The 15,088-nt window shown below is 41.1% G+C and overlaps 1 protein-coding gene across 1 annotated transcript in view; it reads left to right on the top strand.

Moving 5' to 3' along the window:
• The window catches only part of ERMP1 (endoplasmic reticulum metallopeptidase 1), a 50,588-nt gene that overhangs the window by 13,367 nt on the left and 22,133 nt on the right, over positions 1-15,088 (top strand). The window contains 5 exon segments of the mRNA XM_048503196.1: positions 5,287-5,433; positions 6,151-6,243; positions 8,297-8,509; positions 9,172-9,392; positions 10,628-10,802. Of these exon segments, the coding sequence (XP_048359153.1) occupies positions 5,287-5,433; positions 6,151-6,243; positions 8,297-8,509; positions 9,172-9,392; positions 10,628-10,802 (849 nt within the window).

Below are 15,088 nucleotides of genomic sequence, written 5' to 3'. Positions count from 1 at the left end.
CACTTGAACATATGTCCTAGGAAGTTTTGGGCTCTTTGTATAAACAAAAACATGTTAACATGAACTTTTTGTAAAGAAGGTCATAGTAGATGTCAAGGGTGTGCTTCTAGACAGATCATGTAATTCGTGCCACAATTTATAAAATAAATATATTGATGAATAACATTCAGTGAAAATACAACCCTACCCTAGAAATCATGTGGGTTTAGAGGTAGCAACTTCAAGATGAATTTTAGCAATATGTTTTTAAAACTGAAACAGCATTTAAATTCATTAGACGGCCTTTGATGAAAATTTGATGTAATTCCTAACCTCTAAATATTTAAAAGATTAAAAATTCAAATGAAATTTCATCAGCTGGTGTAAGCAGGCTGAATAAGATAATAGAAATTAGGCACTGCCTGTTGTCATACTTATGACCCAATCTGGGGCGGGAGCAGAATGGCTGCAGGAGGTGATGCGGACTTACGCTGACATGTTTGTCCTCCTGGCTGGCACAAATGGCACTTATGCCAGCCAGGAAGGCAAACGGAGGCGGGAAGGTGTCACGGAGCTCCACAGCTCCTGATTCTCTTGTAGCCGCTGCTTCCGTAGCTGCGCCGGCCTAACGTGGAGGCCAACACTGTAGAGGCGTTCCTGGAGACAGAACTTCCCTGTGGAGAGCTTTCAGGCAGCTGGTTTTTTTCAGCTTTTTACTGCCTCCCCACAGCCCCTGGAAGCCCTCTGGAGGCAGAGTGGCAGCAGTGTATCACCCAAAGGTCTGGATTGGGTTGTTTGTGTCACTATTTTGTGTTCAATATTGATTTGCTATTTTGAGAGTATCTTGAGTGTGTGGCACAGCTGTTGACTTCACTAGATTCTCCAAATCATTCCTCACAGCCAACATGGAAGGTTAGTATGTGAAAGAAAATTGTGTGCATAGCTGAAATATCAGTTACTGTGTTTTTTTTCACAGCCACAGTTTCCTCAGCAGACAAATCCATCAGTACAATCCTATATAGATTTGCCTGTATGTCCTACTGAGTATAGTGACTTCTGAGCAAACATGCATAGGATATTACTATACATGCCTCAAAAGACCAACTGTTTCTTGCCGTGTTGGACAAGTGAGCAGTAACAGTAAAAATTGCAAGGAAAGCTCTGACTGTGTGCATAGTTCTCTTGCATACGCATAAATGGCTTTTTACATCATAATCCACATGTGTGGTAAGATAAGTATCTTGTCCAGGAGCTCAGAAGTAGACTCTCAGAAAACCTGTTGCTGTAACCAAACCATACAGTTCCTTTTTTGTGCAAGCTGAAGGAAGTGTTAAAAATAAGTTCCATCAACTACTTTGTGAAACCGCCCAGAGCCCTTCGGGGGTTGGGCGGTCTGTAAGACTGAAAAATAAATAAATAAATAAATAAACATAATTGACTTTGCTGTTTCCTCTTTTTCATTTGTGAATCACTGCAGTTTTACCGAAAAGATAAGCTGCTTCCAAATCAGTAGCCATGAGTCTATCTTCCCTAGTCTTCTGTCTTGTTTAGTATTACCTACTTGATGATGGCATAATAGTGTGGTTTGTTTTGTACATACTCCCCAGCATAAGCGGCAGCTGGCAGGAGAGGAGAAATATGTAAAACTGAGAGGAGGGACAGAGGCATATGGCTGCTGTTTTGGGTGTGTGTTTCAGCTAAAACACATTTCTTGCCTAAAGTTGTAGAATTTTTTTTGTAACCCTTGTGACAAGGGCCTTTAACTTCTGTGTATTAGTGTTTGCTTAAGTGACAGAGATTAGTATTTGTTTAAGTGAAAGTTTTGGAGGAAAATACAGTGGATAGAGTAATGTCAGATGAAATTAAAGATTTTGTGATCCTCATTTGCTTCCTCTTCACAAGTATTAGAAAAAGGAAAATATCACCATACGATATTGTTCATTTGAGACAGTTTCAAAAACTTATAATAATTTTTCCCCTGCTTAAACACATGCTGAGAATGGAATGTACGAGTGTGGAATGTACAAATACTTGGGAGAGAGGAGGAATGGGTAATGAAGTAGAAAAAGATTCAAGAGCACAATCTTCCAGGAGGTTTAACCACATAAGCTTTATTGCCATGAAAGGGAGAGTACTAAAATGCAGCTCTGCTCTTGTGCAGATTTGATTTGGTGGGGGTGGGGGTGGGGAGAACTTGTGTAGGGAACTTGTGCAGGGAATCATTCTAACTAGAAAAAAGGCACGTGTTTTCTTCTGGTTGTTCCTGGTACACCATGCAAGCTATGGATCAAACAAAACACATTTTGTTCCCTGTCTGTCCTGACGGTGCTGTTTTTTAGAAGTACTTTGAGAAATAGAACTGAAAAACTGCTTACTGCTTTGCTTTGTCACATGATTTATTTCAGCTATGAAATGGGGCAACTGGATACTGCACGTTTGGGCCCTTCTATTTATGATCTGCCAGAATTGCTTAATGTTATTTGTTAAAGTGGCTTGATATAGTTGTTCCCACTGCTGTTCGAATTGATTTTTTCGTTTCCATTGTACCATAATTTGAAAATCCTTTTTCAGTTGGGTTATATTGCTGAGTAGCTTTTCCTCACCTGTGCTGCGGTAACTTCTATATAATGATCGTATTAAGTTGTTAAATTCAATACAGTAGCGATCAAACCATTCTCTATGACCGTTTACAGCCTTAGATTTGGTCGAGGAGACGGCTTGAAGTTCCCCTGCTAAATTTGAAACTAGTTGTTCAAAGTGATGTATTCCACGTTCTGGTGTGTCAGCCTGTAATATATTCTCTTTTAATTTATTAAATGTAAAAGAGCTAAGTAGTGTTTCTGTAGCAGCTGCCACCTGAGGTGACCATGTTATTTTCTGATGCCTAAAGTTGGTGGGGTCCTCTGTATTAGTCTTTACCTTCAGCTATGAAGGAGCATCAGATAATGAGAGTGATGAGGAACGTATTTGCTGTATGCTGATTTTCCTGGGGCTGCTTTGGGGGAACATTGGCTTTTAAACTCAGAGTATCATTCTGGCACTGCTGTGCAAATGCTTGTGCATTTATAGGTATAAGCAGAATCTATCTATATACTAATGGCCAAGAAGACCAAAACGGAAGGTACCTAAATCTGGTGATTGGAGTTGTGCACGGGCAAAACAGCTCTTTCAACAAACTTTAAAAAGGCCCCAGATTTGCAAAAAAAGAAAAAAAAAGTGAAATATAAAAAACATTGGAGGTTTAAACAAAAACCCAAAAATGATAAAAGAAGTGCCTGTAGTTTTAAGCAATGGATTCCATTGCTAAGATTGCCAACTCCAGGTTGGGAGATTCTAACGTAGAGTCTGAGGAGGGCAGGAATTGAGGAGGGGAAAAGTCTCAGCGGAATATAATGCTATAGTTCCCACCTCTAAAGCAGTCATTTTCTCCAGGGAGACAGATTTCTGTCACCTGGAGTACTGTTTTAATTCTGGGAGATATCCAGGTCCCACCTGGAGTTTAGCAACTCAAAGCTTGGCAGGAAACGCTGGGTGACTTGATACCACCTGGCTACTTGTTACTGATCAACAGCAGCCACTCTATGAAAGCCAGTGTGGTGTACCAGTTAGAGTTTCAGAGTAAGATCTGGGAGACTCACATTTGAATACCCATCTTACTGTAGAAGCTCACTGGGTAATTTTGGACCAGTCACATACTTTCAGCCTAACACAAGGTTGTTGTGTGGATATAAAGGAGAAGAGAACAATGTAATCTGCTTTGGTTCCTGCTATGGAAAAGGGGTGTGTGTGTCAAAATGAACTGAATGAATAATAAAAATAGCTGAAGATGGGCAGATTAGAAGATTGTTGAGAAAGAGAGAAGGAGACAGGGAAGGGGAGAGGATATGGGGATTGCCAAGAGGGAAGAAAGAATAAATAGTATGGTTAGGGGGATATAGATCTTGAGGGTTCCTCACCATGCAAGTGGGCATGGCCCAGTAGCTGGCACCACACAATTGGGCCACAGTTTACCTAGGTAGAGGCTGCTGGGGTAGAGGAAAAGCTGAAGATAGGTGGTGAGGTGTAAAGGAGATAGGGTTGCCAAGTACCTGAAGATTTAGGGGAGGGGGAAATAAGCCTGAGGAGGGTGGGTTTTGAGGAGGGGAGAGACCTCAAAAAGGTATATCATAGGTTCCACGCTCCAAAGGAGCAATTTCCTTCAGGTGAACTAGGGTTGTCAACTTCAGGTGGAGGTTCGGGATTTCCCATAATTATAACAGCCCTTCAGACAATAAAGATCTGTTTCCCTGAAGAAAATGGCTACTTTGGAGGGTGGACTGTATGGCACAATACCCTGCTGAGTTCTCCCCTCTCCCCAAACCCCACTCTCTCAAGGCTCCAGCAGCCCCATATCTCCAGAAATTTTCAAACCTGGAGCTGGCAACCCCAAGGGGAAACTGATTTCAGTAGTTGACAGACCTGCTGTGATACAGGAGATTTCCAGCCTCCACCTGGAGTTTGGCAACCCTAGAAGGAGAGAAGAAAGCTGAAAAGGGGAGAGGCAATGCAAGCTTCCAGGGAAGTGGAAATAGTTGGGGAGAGGGAAATGAGGTGCCTCCCACAAGTCCTTGCAGGTTCCTACTTGTTCTCTCATCATTGCTGAATTTGCCCTTCCTGTCACAGATCTTGCTTCACTAATGCTTCACAGATCTTGCTTCACTAATGCTTCACAGATCTTGCTTCACTAATGCTTCACTAATGCTTCACAGATCTTGCTTCACTTTATTTATTTATTTATTTATTTATTTAGTTAGTTAGTTAGTTAGTTAGTTAGTGTCATTAGGAAATTGCAGGACTGAGAAATGGCTGCTCCTCATACATCCCTCTTTTTCTGACACAAAGATTAATACAGTTTGAGACTAACTGATTGATGTCCTTGGTATCCTTGGACCTTGCATTCTTTTTGCAAGAATTCAACTTTTTCAGACTTAAGTATTAAAATATTCTGGAATAAAATGAAAGGAATAAGCTCATATTCAAAATTATTTTTCCCACATTGCATTCTTTATAATGCTACATTACCATATATTCTACATTTCTTTGGTATGGATCTCAGAGGATTTGTATTGTCTACTTCATTCCAAATTTCAATATCTTCATTAATTGAGCTATGTTGGGACTAAAAGCACTGAAATTGCAAGTGGATTTTCTCACTTAATTTTACATTTGTTCTCTGAATCTTTTTTGTTGAGCAGCCTAAGAACTAAATAATACAACAATTATAAATGAACAAATATTTAGTTTATTACTGTTTTCTAATGATTACAGGACCTGAAAATGCTTGGCTGGTGCAGGCCTATATCTCTGCTGCAAAACATCCTTTTGCCTGTGTTGTAGCTCAAGAGGTGTTTCAAAGTGGCATCATCCCAGCAGATACAGACTTCCGAATTTATAGGGACTTTGGCCACATTCCAGGTATGTTGTCAGACAATACTAGTAGGACCGTTACTGGCTTCCTAGTATGTATGTATGTATGTATGTATGTATGTATGTATGTATGTATGTATGTAGTTAGTTAGTTAGTTAGTTAGTTAGTTAGTTAGTTAGTTAGTTAGTTAGTTAGTTAGTTAGTTTATACCCCATTTTTTCCACAGTGGGAACTGAGTGGCTTTCATTACTCTGCCCTCCTCCATTTTATCCTCACTATAACTACCCTGTGAAGTAGTTCATGCTGATACCAACCCAGCATAACCTACAACTATCCATAGACAGAATGGAATTTGAATCTGGCTACCAGATATAGTCTGGCTTCTAACTGCTATATACCTACTGAGTTTGCATTTGGACATGATGAAAAATTTCTGCCTGTGATGAATATGAACTTGGCTGTTTGTCAAAGTCATGCTCCTTTCTCTCTCTCTCCTTTTCTCATGCATGGCACATTTTTCACAGTTTTCTGGTTTGGAAGCCTTCAGTCAAATTCCAGTTTATTGTCATGTCTGAATGCAGGTAACTGGGCAAAGGAGAATTTCTTTCCTTCCCACAAACTGGGGTCCTCAACAAATTCAAATGTTAATACTCAGTCTGTCCTTTTAAAGATTAAGTTGCATAAAAATGTTCTGTGATTTGGTACTGTAAATGATGTCTTGACTATTTATTAAAATGTTGATGTTAACTTCATTGTATTTATAGGAATAGACCTGGCTTTCATTGAAAATGGCTATATCTATCATACAAAATATGACACAGCAGATCGAATTCTGACAGATTCTATTCAGAGAGCAGGTTGGTATGTGAGGTTTTTCAGATTTATTGCAAGCCTGAAATATTAGTTTCCATGTTGACTACAATGATAGCTGAGAACCACAGGCACTGTCTTAATAAATAATTCCATGATGAAGGAAGAAAAAGGAATTTTTCAAGAAATAGAGGGAAGGACATACCTCAAAGAAGAGTATCTGAGAGCTATTGTAGGTCAGCCATCAGAGGCCAAAGCTCAGAGTGAGCAGAGACTGGTTATGGAGGCTAACTACAAGAAGAAAAACTTCAGAGATGTGAAGAGCAAACACAAGGTAAAAGAGGTAATAGGCCCACTGTTGGGTGAAAATGGGGAAACTGACAGAAGAAAGAGGTGACAGAAAGGCTCTGTCTATTTTGCCTCAGTTTTTTTCCCTGAAGAAGAAAAATGGGCTCATCTAGAGTGGTATTGGCCAAGGCCTCGTGTCTGAGCTGCTGTCTGACATAGACACAAATATTGTGAGGCACCTGGCTGCATTGGGTGAGTACAAATCCTCTGAGCCAGACAGTTGCACCTGAGAGCCTTTGTCCATCATCTTTAAGACCTGTTGGAGGATAGGTGATGTGCTACAAGACTGGAGGAGGATGGATGTTATCTGTCTTCAAAAAAGGGAGGAAGGATTACCCAGGAAACTATAGGCTAGTCTGTCTGGGCCTCTGACCCTGAGAACATACTGGAGCAGATTTTAAAGGGATCAATCTGCGGCCATCTGAAGAACAACTTGGTGATCCAGGAAAATCAGCATGGATTGGTCCTTAACAGGTCCTGCCAGACCAACCTCATTTCCTTCTTTGATCAAACAATGAGTGTACTGGATTGTGGGAATGCCATTGACATAGTTTACCTGGGTTTCATTAAAGCTTTTGACAGCATGCCCTATGATATTTTGATGGGTAAACTGGAAGGCTGAAGATCGAACTCTAAGATAATTAGGTGGAGTAGGGAACTGGTTAGAGAACTGTGCCCAAAGAGTAGTTGTCAAAGGCATTTCATGATAAAGTGATGAGATCATCCTATAAGATGCTTATGAAAGCCTATGAGCTGGTAGTGAAGGCTGTGGAAAAAGAATATTATGCAGTTAGCATCGCATCTGCTAACTCCTTCCTGGATCTATAGTTTAGGGTGATTTGGTCCTTGATGACCCTTATAGAGAGGCCTTAAATTTTTATGAATTTGGAACTCATCTCTGAGGCATTTGCAAACTTCTTCGCAGATAAAATCTTATCACTCCACCAGAACTTTCTGTCAATTTTGATGTAGTCAGTAAACTGGAGGCCCGTTGGCCATCTTCAGATTCGATATTGGACCAGTTTAGCCATCTCTCCCAAGATGATATCAACAGGATCCTGGGAGCTGTGAAGCTTACCACTTGCCTCTTAGATCCATGCTCGTTTTGTCTGGTGAAAGCCACCAGAGACATGGTACAGGTACCTCTAGGGAAAATGATCAGTCTTGCCCCTGAGTTCAGGGTTCTTCCTTGGGGAAGTTGAAAGAGGGAGTGGAAAGGCTGCTCTTGAAAAAGCTATAACTGGATCCAACAGATCCTTTGAACTGCCACCCAGTGTCCTTTCCATTTCTGGGTAAGGTAATTGAGAAAACAGTTGTGGAGGCTGCATGACAAACAAAACAGCTTAATCTTTTAACCCTTGTATGATTTCCCATACCCTGTGCCCTGTATCTTGTAAAGAGAAGAAGACCATTGCCTTAAGCACCATCAACAGACAAACTGTGTGGGGTTGGAGGAATAAGTGCTTTCCCCCTTCCCTTCCCCACAAGACCCAATCAGAAGTGCACTTCTGAAATGTAGCCTTTACATTTGCAGGGAAGATATAATCTTGGTATTATTTGATTCATCCTTAAAGAGAAATGGGCATTGCAGTGTTTTAGGGTTTGAGTAGCAATATTCTTACAGTAATAAAAATGGTAAATAGGTCCAATAACTTTAATATGTGTCATGTTAACATGGATTTGATGAAATGTTAGTGTGAAAAGGCCGATACTAAAGCCATATACTAAATGTACATTTTTAATTTTCTAAAGGAGACAATATCTTAGGAGTGCTGAAATACTTGGCAAAATCAGACAACCTGGACAAATCTTATGAATATCAACATGGGGAAACTGTCTTCTTTGATGTCTTCGGTGTGTTTATTCTGGCTTACCCAGCTCGTGTTGGTGCCATTTTGAACTATGTCATCACAGCACTGGCTGTTCTTTATCTAGGCAAAAAAATATTACAGCCCAGAATGAGAGGTAAGTCCAGGCCATTATATGGTTTTCAGACAAAGTGGATCTCGTTTTTAATGGTTTGTGCCACGTGTATAGGAGCAGGACTTCCTTATGCAGCTTGAGCTTCCTCTTTAGTTTTTTGTGTTGTACCACCCATAACCCTCAAAACAAACTTCTGTTTTTGCCTTCTGTGAAGGGGAGTGAGGTGCCAAAAACTAGAGTTAGAACCCCAGTTACATGAGGTGCCTTTCAACAAGACAAGTTCTATCGATATCACATCTTCTAGTGATTTATTTCTGTTCTCATTGCAGCTTTCATTTTCCTGATCAAAATGAAGTTGAGAATGTTTGAGATCCAGTGTTTTCAAAGTCTGCATTCTTTATTTCTTGTACATATTTTAATGGTTTTAAAACATATAAGGTTAAAAAACATCTAAACTTGCTTTGCATTGCTTAAGTGGCAGAAAAGTTTAGCAAGTTTTTATGACAATGTAAATATCTGTATTCAACCAATTCTCAAATACACTATTCTAGAAGAATATACTTATACTCAAACCAGTGTTTTTATACATTTATACATTAGCTGTTCTGTTTTTTTGTTAGACAACCTTATTGTTGATTGTAAAAGAACACATTGTAGTAGAGGTTGTTAATTTGGTTGTTAATGTATTTCTCCTTCTTTTTCAGCGATTAATTACCCAAGGGAACTTGCCATTGCATTTGTGTTTACAGTTCTGACTTGGCTCACCACTTTGCTTGGCATCCTTATTTTGGCAGTGTTTATTTCTCTCATTGGACGCTCTCTTTCTTGGTACACTCACTTCTATGTGTCCATTTTTCTGTATGGAACTGCAGCCTTGGCTAAATTGATTTTTGTGCACACATTGGTCAAGAGATTTCATTATAAAGTAAGTATATATTCCATATATAAAGTATGTTGTATATTTAATAAATGATAAAATGAATAATAACTGTGTTTTTCTTCTCTGATTGTTGTGACCTGAAATTCTGACCTGATTGTCAGCTAGTTTATATGTTGCATTAAAGAGGAGCAAGGATCCAAGTCTCTTTTCTCCCTCACCCTTGTTCATTTGTGGATTTCAGCATATCCGTTGACTTGATTCTGACAGAATGCCAGTCTGTGGTTTGATGTGTGTGAATGACCCTTGAAGCTTTCACAATCCTCTTTTTTGTGTTTGACAAACTAATTACATGGCGATTGTAGAGGTTTTCCTCATACTCCGTTTCATTAAGTCTGACTTTCTGTTTCTTGTGGGAAGGGGGAAGTCCAGTTCTGCATGTGTTTTGCTCCCTCTAGTGGTCAATTTGTTATAACCTGTTATATTCTGCTTAAAAAAACCACCTGCAATGTTTATCAAATTGGCCACCAGAGGGAGTAAAGCATGTGTGAAATTACCCCCCCCCAACCCCCCCCCCCAAAAAAAACCAGGGAGTTAGACACAAGAAAACTGACAATGCGGAAAAACCATTAAACTGAATTACAGCCTCCAGTCCTAACCCCATTATTTTAGCAGGATGTACTTCTGCTGAAGTCTGCTCTGAGTTACTTTTCATCCAAACTGGTGACCTGTGGTTTGCTCTTTCCTTGCAAATGAGAATTTTCCTGTTGCTGTGTGGTGAACTAATTAGTTTGCTGTTTGGAGGGTTGGGAAGAGGGATCTGGAAGTGATCTTGAAGCAAAGTCAAAGATGTCCAAGGACTGCAAATTGTACTGCTTGTTCAGGTTACTTGGGTGGGGAAGTTGGATGAATGAAACTGCAAAAGAGTGCAAGATATGCATGTGTTCTGCATTCCAAGGAGGATGCATGTCTGTGTTCTAAATTTAAATTTGAAAATAGCCCTAATTAAATATTTATTTGGAAAAAATAATATAACGACATTTTGAGATAGGTTAGACCCTCAGTTGCAATCATGTTATGGGAATTATACAACCCAGTTTTTCTGTATCTCATTAGGAAATAAAAGATATCATGAGGCAAAATTCTCCTGAGGATGAGCACTGTCTGAAAGCATTCTTCACTTCTTGTGCTCTAATTTACTGTATCACAATGTTTGAAATATTGACTATTAGAAGTAAGGGAGAGGCTTTATTCTTATACTGTAAATTTTTCCCTTTTCCCAGAATGCAAATGAACAGTTCCTTGGAGAGATTTTCTTCGATGTTTCACTGATTTTTTGGTCGATTATGTTGGTCTTGTTTACGTACCTAGGAATTTGCTCAGCGTTTGTCAGTGCGATATGGGTAGCATTTCCCCTACTCACAAAATTAATGACTTATAAAGAGTTCAAAGAAAAAGGTAATGATTCTTCTTCTTTATCTGTTTAGTTGTGTCCGACTCTTGGATACTCTGTAAACCAGTCCCCTCCCTGCTTCCCTGTTTGCCACAACTTCTTTCAATTAGTTGATGTTCATTAATGTCTCTCTTAATGGTTTCCAACCGAGTCATTGGCCTACCCCGTTTCCGTTTACCATTCCAAGTAGCATCTCTTTTTCCAGTGAATTTGCCCTCATCACATGTCCGAAGTAGGTCAGCTTCTGACTAGTGATCTTGCCCTCCTGGGACATCTCTGGGTTAATACGCTCCAGGACAGCTTCGTTGGTGACTGTAGCTGTCCACGGGATTCGTAAAAATCTTCTCCAACACCACAGCTCAAAGGCATCCACTTTTCTTCTATCTGTTTTTGACAGTGTCCATATCTCACAACCATATGTCATGATTGGGAACACTATGGCTATTATCAGTCTTTCTTTGGTGGTAATTGAGACATCTTTGCACTTCCATAGTTGGTCTATACTCACCATGGCTGTTCGCCCAAGGGCTAAGTGTCCCCTGAGCTCTACTGTCGAGCTGCCATTAAGATGGATGACGAATCCAAGGAAAATGAATATGTCAACCACTTCTGTTTCTTTGTTGTTGATTTTAATATGGACTTCTTTGTTGGCAGTGGTATTTTTGATGTTTAGGTGAAGTCCCATTTTTTAATTACATTTTTACCTGAGGACAGTTATGATTGACTTGGTTGAAACAAAAAGCACACTATGGCTGTTTCCTCACAGCCAAGGGAGAGAGCCTGCATCAGCATAAATCATGCCAATGCAGGCTCTGGGGCCATTCGCACAAACGGCCCCATGGGATGCGCAGCTGTTGGAGCAGGCTCTGCAGCAGTGGCGTAGGAGGTTAAGAACTTGTGTATCTAATCTGGAGGAACCGGGTTTGATTCCCCGCTCTTCCGCCTGAGCTGTGGAGGCTTATCTGGGGAATTCAGATTAGCCTGTACACTCCCACACACGCCAGCTGGGTGAACTTGGGCTAGTCACAGCTTCTCGGAGCTCTCTCAGCCCCACCTACCTCACAGGGTGTTTGTTGTGAGGGGGGAAGGGCAAGGAGATTGTAAACCCTTTTGAGTCTCCTGCAGGAGAGAAAGGGGGAAATATAAATCCAAACTCCTTCTCCTCCTCCTCCTCTTCCTCCTCCTCCTCCTTCTTCTTCTCCCCCCCCAGCCCCAAATGCCTCCTTACCTCCTGCTGGCAGGCATCGCTCTGCTGTCACTCTGAGGAGGCCAGGGGACATGCCCCCATGGCCAGAGCGATGGCTGCAGCTACGGAGGCCAGGGGGTGTGTCTCCTGGCCTCCTCAGAGTGACAGCAGAGCAACGCCTGCCAGCAGGAGGTAAGGAGGCATTTGGGGCCGGGGAGGGGAGGGGAATATGCCAGCAGCGGATGGAAGCCGACGTTTGCAGGAAAACTTCCTCCCTGAGCGAGTTTTGAAAACACCGTTTGGGTGGGAACAGAGTGCTGCTGCATCTCTTTGGCAGCGGCACCTGTCCGAAGGATCCCTGCCAAAACAGTGTTTTACCAGGCTGAAGTCGTTGCTTTCAGCCCGTGTGGAAACCGCCTGTGTTCCTGGAAGAGTAGGGAGCAAGTTGTAAATTCTTCTATTCCCATGACTCCTTTGCATGTTTGAAAAAAAAAGATTGACAGCTTTTCCTGGGCCCTTTGCAGTACAGAAGGGGAATTAATATCCACAAATCCACACATTGAGGTATCACAGTATTTCACGGCTTTATGACTGGGGATGCTGGGAATAATGGTATGAGTAGGAAACAATCTTCTCTCCTACCTTCCTCGGCAATATCATTTTAGGTATGAATGATTATGGAGCTTTTGTGGTGTCCAAATGTCTACTAGAATTTGGCAAGATATGGGCCAATTGCTACTGAGCCATAAATCTTCTAATCTGTGTAGCTGCCCATGTGTGTAGTTGTGAACTCTTTGGGCTTATGGGGCTAACAAAAATCAAAATTTTGTTTGCTTTTGGGCAGCTAGCACTGAGCATTCTTACACAGGGCCTTCAGTCTCATCATCTACAGCCAGCTATCTTGAATGAGATAGTTAAAACTGGGTTGGAAACAAATTCATTAGAACACACACATAAATCAGAGTGTTTTACTTAAAAATTGATTTTTTAGTTCTTTCTGTACATTCACTAACCAGCTCATACATTTCTAATCAGAGTTAAAATCTGAACTTTTAAAAATTGGAGTCATTAATATTTTGGTTAAAGAACTGTGGGGCACAGAAGCACATCTGGGTTGAATCCAGTCATTTCATGAATGGATCCAGTTTACAGAAGGGGTTTTGGCCATCTCGCCCTTTCCCCATTAATAACCCCTTGTTCCCTCTTTCCCAAAGCTGTTCCAAAGAAGTCAGGAGAACTTGTCCCTTTCTCGTGCAAATTTCATAAACAGAGAAAAGGCTCACACCGGAATGATTCATGCTTATTTACCCATCCTGTTTTGGTTTCCTGGTGTTGTACATAACTCTGTATGGATACCTTGATTTGCAAAGGCATCTTTTTGGGAACTAGCAGGGCTGTTAGAAGAAGGAGCAGGTAGCAGAACTCTTTCCCACAAGCTCACTAAAAACTGGCTACAGTTTTTCATCTTTTAAAGCAGTTTTGTTGCATAGAGTTCAAAAAGAAAAGTATTAAGACTTGCTTGTAGAATTCACTCTATAATTCTGTGATGCAAAGAAATGTACCCAGTATGTCTGTACATTTGAGATTATGCTCCTGAATGCTAGAAAGTTCAGTTGTAGATGAATATTTGAGTTGGTAACCAGTAACATACGCACTTGTTCAAGCAGCATATAAATTGTGCAGTGGAAAAATTAAATCAATTATTTAAATGGATATAAATTTCCCGTACTATCACCTGTGCATGAAAGGGATATTCAAGTGATGGTGGTGTTGTAGCATAGTGGCTAAGAGACTGAATTATGACTCAGGATGTCCCCAGTTAGAAGGGATTTCCCCCACCCATAAGCTCACTAAGTGACTGTGGGCATGCTTTCTCTCTCAGCCTCAGGCCTGGGTTTCATACTTCACCCCCGCCCCCCCCACACACACACACAGGTTGCAAAAAGATTTTGATACAAGACAACTTTTGTGCAACACTTTGAACCCTGTAAAGCAGTAAATAAATGGTGAGTATTATTAAGACAGAAAATCTAGGGCAAATATTCATGATTAGTAAATAAACAATACTTTTATTGCACGAATTCTTTTCATTGGACCGAAGCGCAATTTTCACCTTGAATAGAAAACCCATTTTTGAGGATTCTTGGGAATGGTATAGAACACGAAGTGCTAGAATTGGTGGAAGTGGCTTCCCCCATTTGCACTTGTAGAAATGCCCTTCTGTTCAGGAAGAGGGAAGTTGGTATGTTTTCCCTTTATTTTGAAATATGATCAAGGTTGAGCCAGTTAAGATTGGGGGGAAAAAGGGCTGTGTGTTGATCATATAAATAAATAAATAATGAAGAAAGGATCCATGGCTCAGCTGTAGCTTGGCATTCTGAAAGACCTAAGTTTTAATCCCTCGCATCTCCTGTTAAAAGGATCAAGTACGAGATGGTGTGAAAGACCTCAGCCTGAGAACCCTGGACCATCAGAATAGAAAGTTGTGGCTTTAAAAAATATTTTAATTTTTTAATACATGAGAATGAACAAAAAGGAAAAAAGAAAATTGAATTAAACCATACTTACAGTTAGTTCTAAAGACTCATGGACCTATTTGGGGGCAGAAATGAGACCCCTGGAAGTGATGCGTGGCTGTGCCAGCAGATTTGCCCTCCCTGAGGCACTTGCCCTGGTGGAGGGGTGAAACTGCTGGCATGGAACCGAGGTGGTGTTCCCCAGCACTGGGATGTGGCGACAGAGTGCCAGCGCCCCTGATGCCACCACCAGTGCAGTGGAGGTGGGCTGGGGACATGGCTGGGGAAGGAGCCGACATTATTCAGCTTCCTCCCAGCCATTCACTATGTTACACCAGCAGCCAGGATTTGAGATGTACAACTCCCTTTTGGGTGATGTAAGTCTTTTTAGCCCAGTGGGGGGCTTCCTGGTGGTGGGGAGGCTTTTATGCTTTTGAAGTCTCCCCATACCACCAGAAAGTCTCTTCGGGAGTGGTGGCGTGGCCATGGCAGTGCAGCTGGCCGCCTGGCCTCTTGAATGGGACTGTAAGAGAGGAAACACAAGTATATATACATAATATTATATAAAAAGCAAAAACAATTACCAATA

This window comes from Sphaerodactylus townsendi, linkage group LG07, assembly GCF_021028975.2.
Source record: "Sphaerodactylus townsendi isolate TG3544 linkage group LG07, MPM_Stown_v2.3, whole genome shotgun sequence".
Taxonomy (NCBI): Eukaryota; Metazoa; Chordata; class Lepidosauria; order Squamata; family Sphaerodactylidae; genus Sphaerodactylus; species Sphaerodactylus townsendi.
This window is presented reverse-complemented; position numbering and strand designations above follow the sequence as displayed.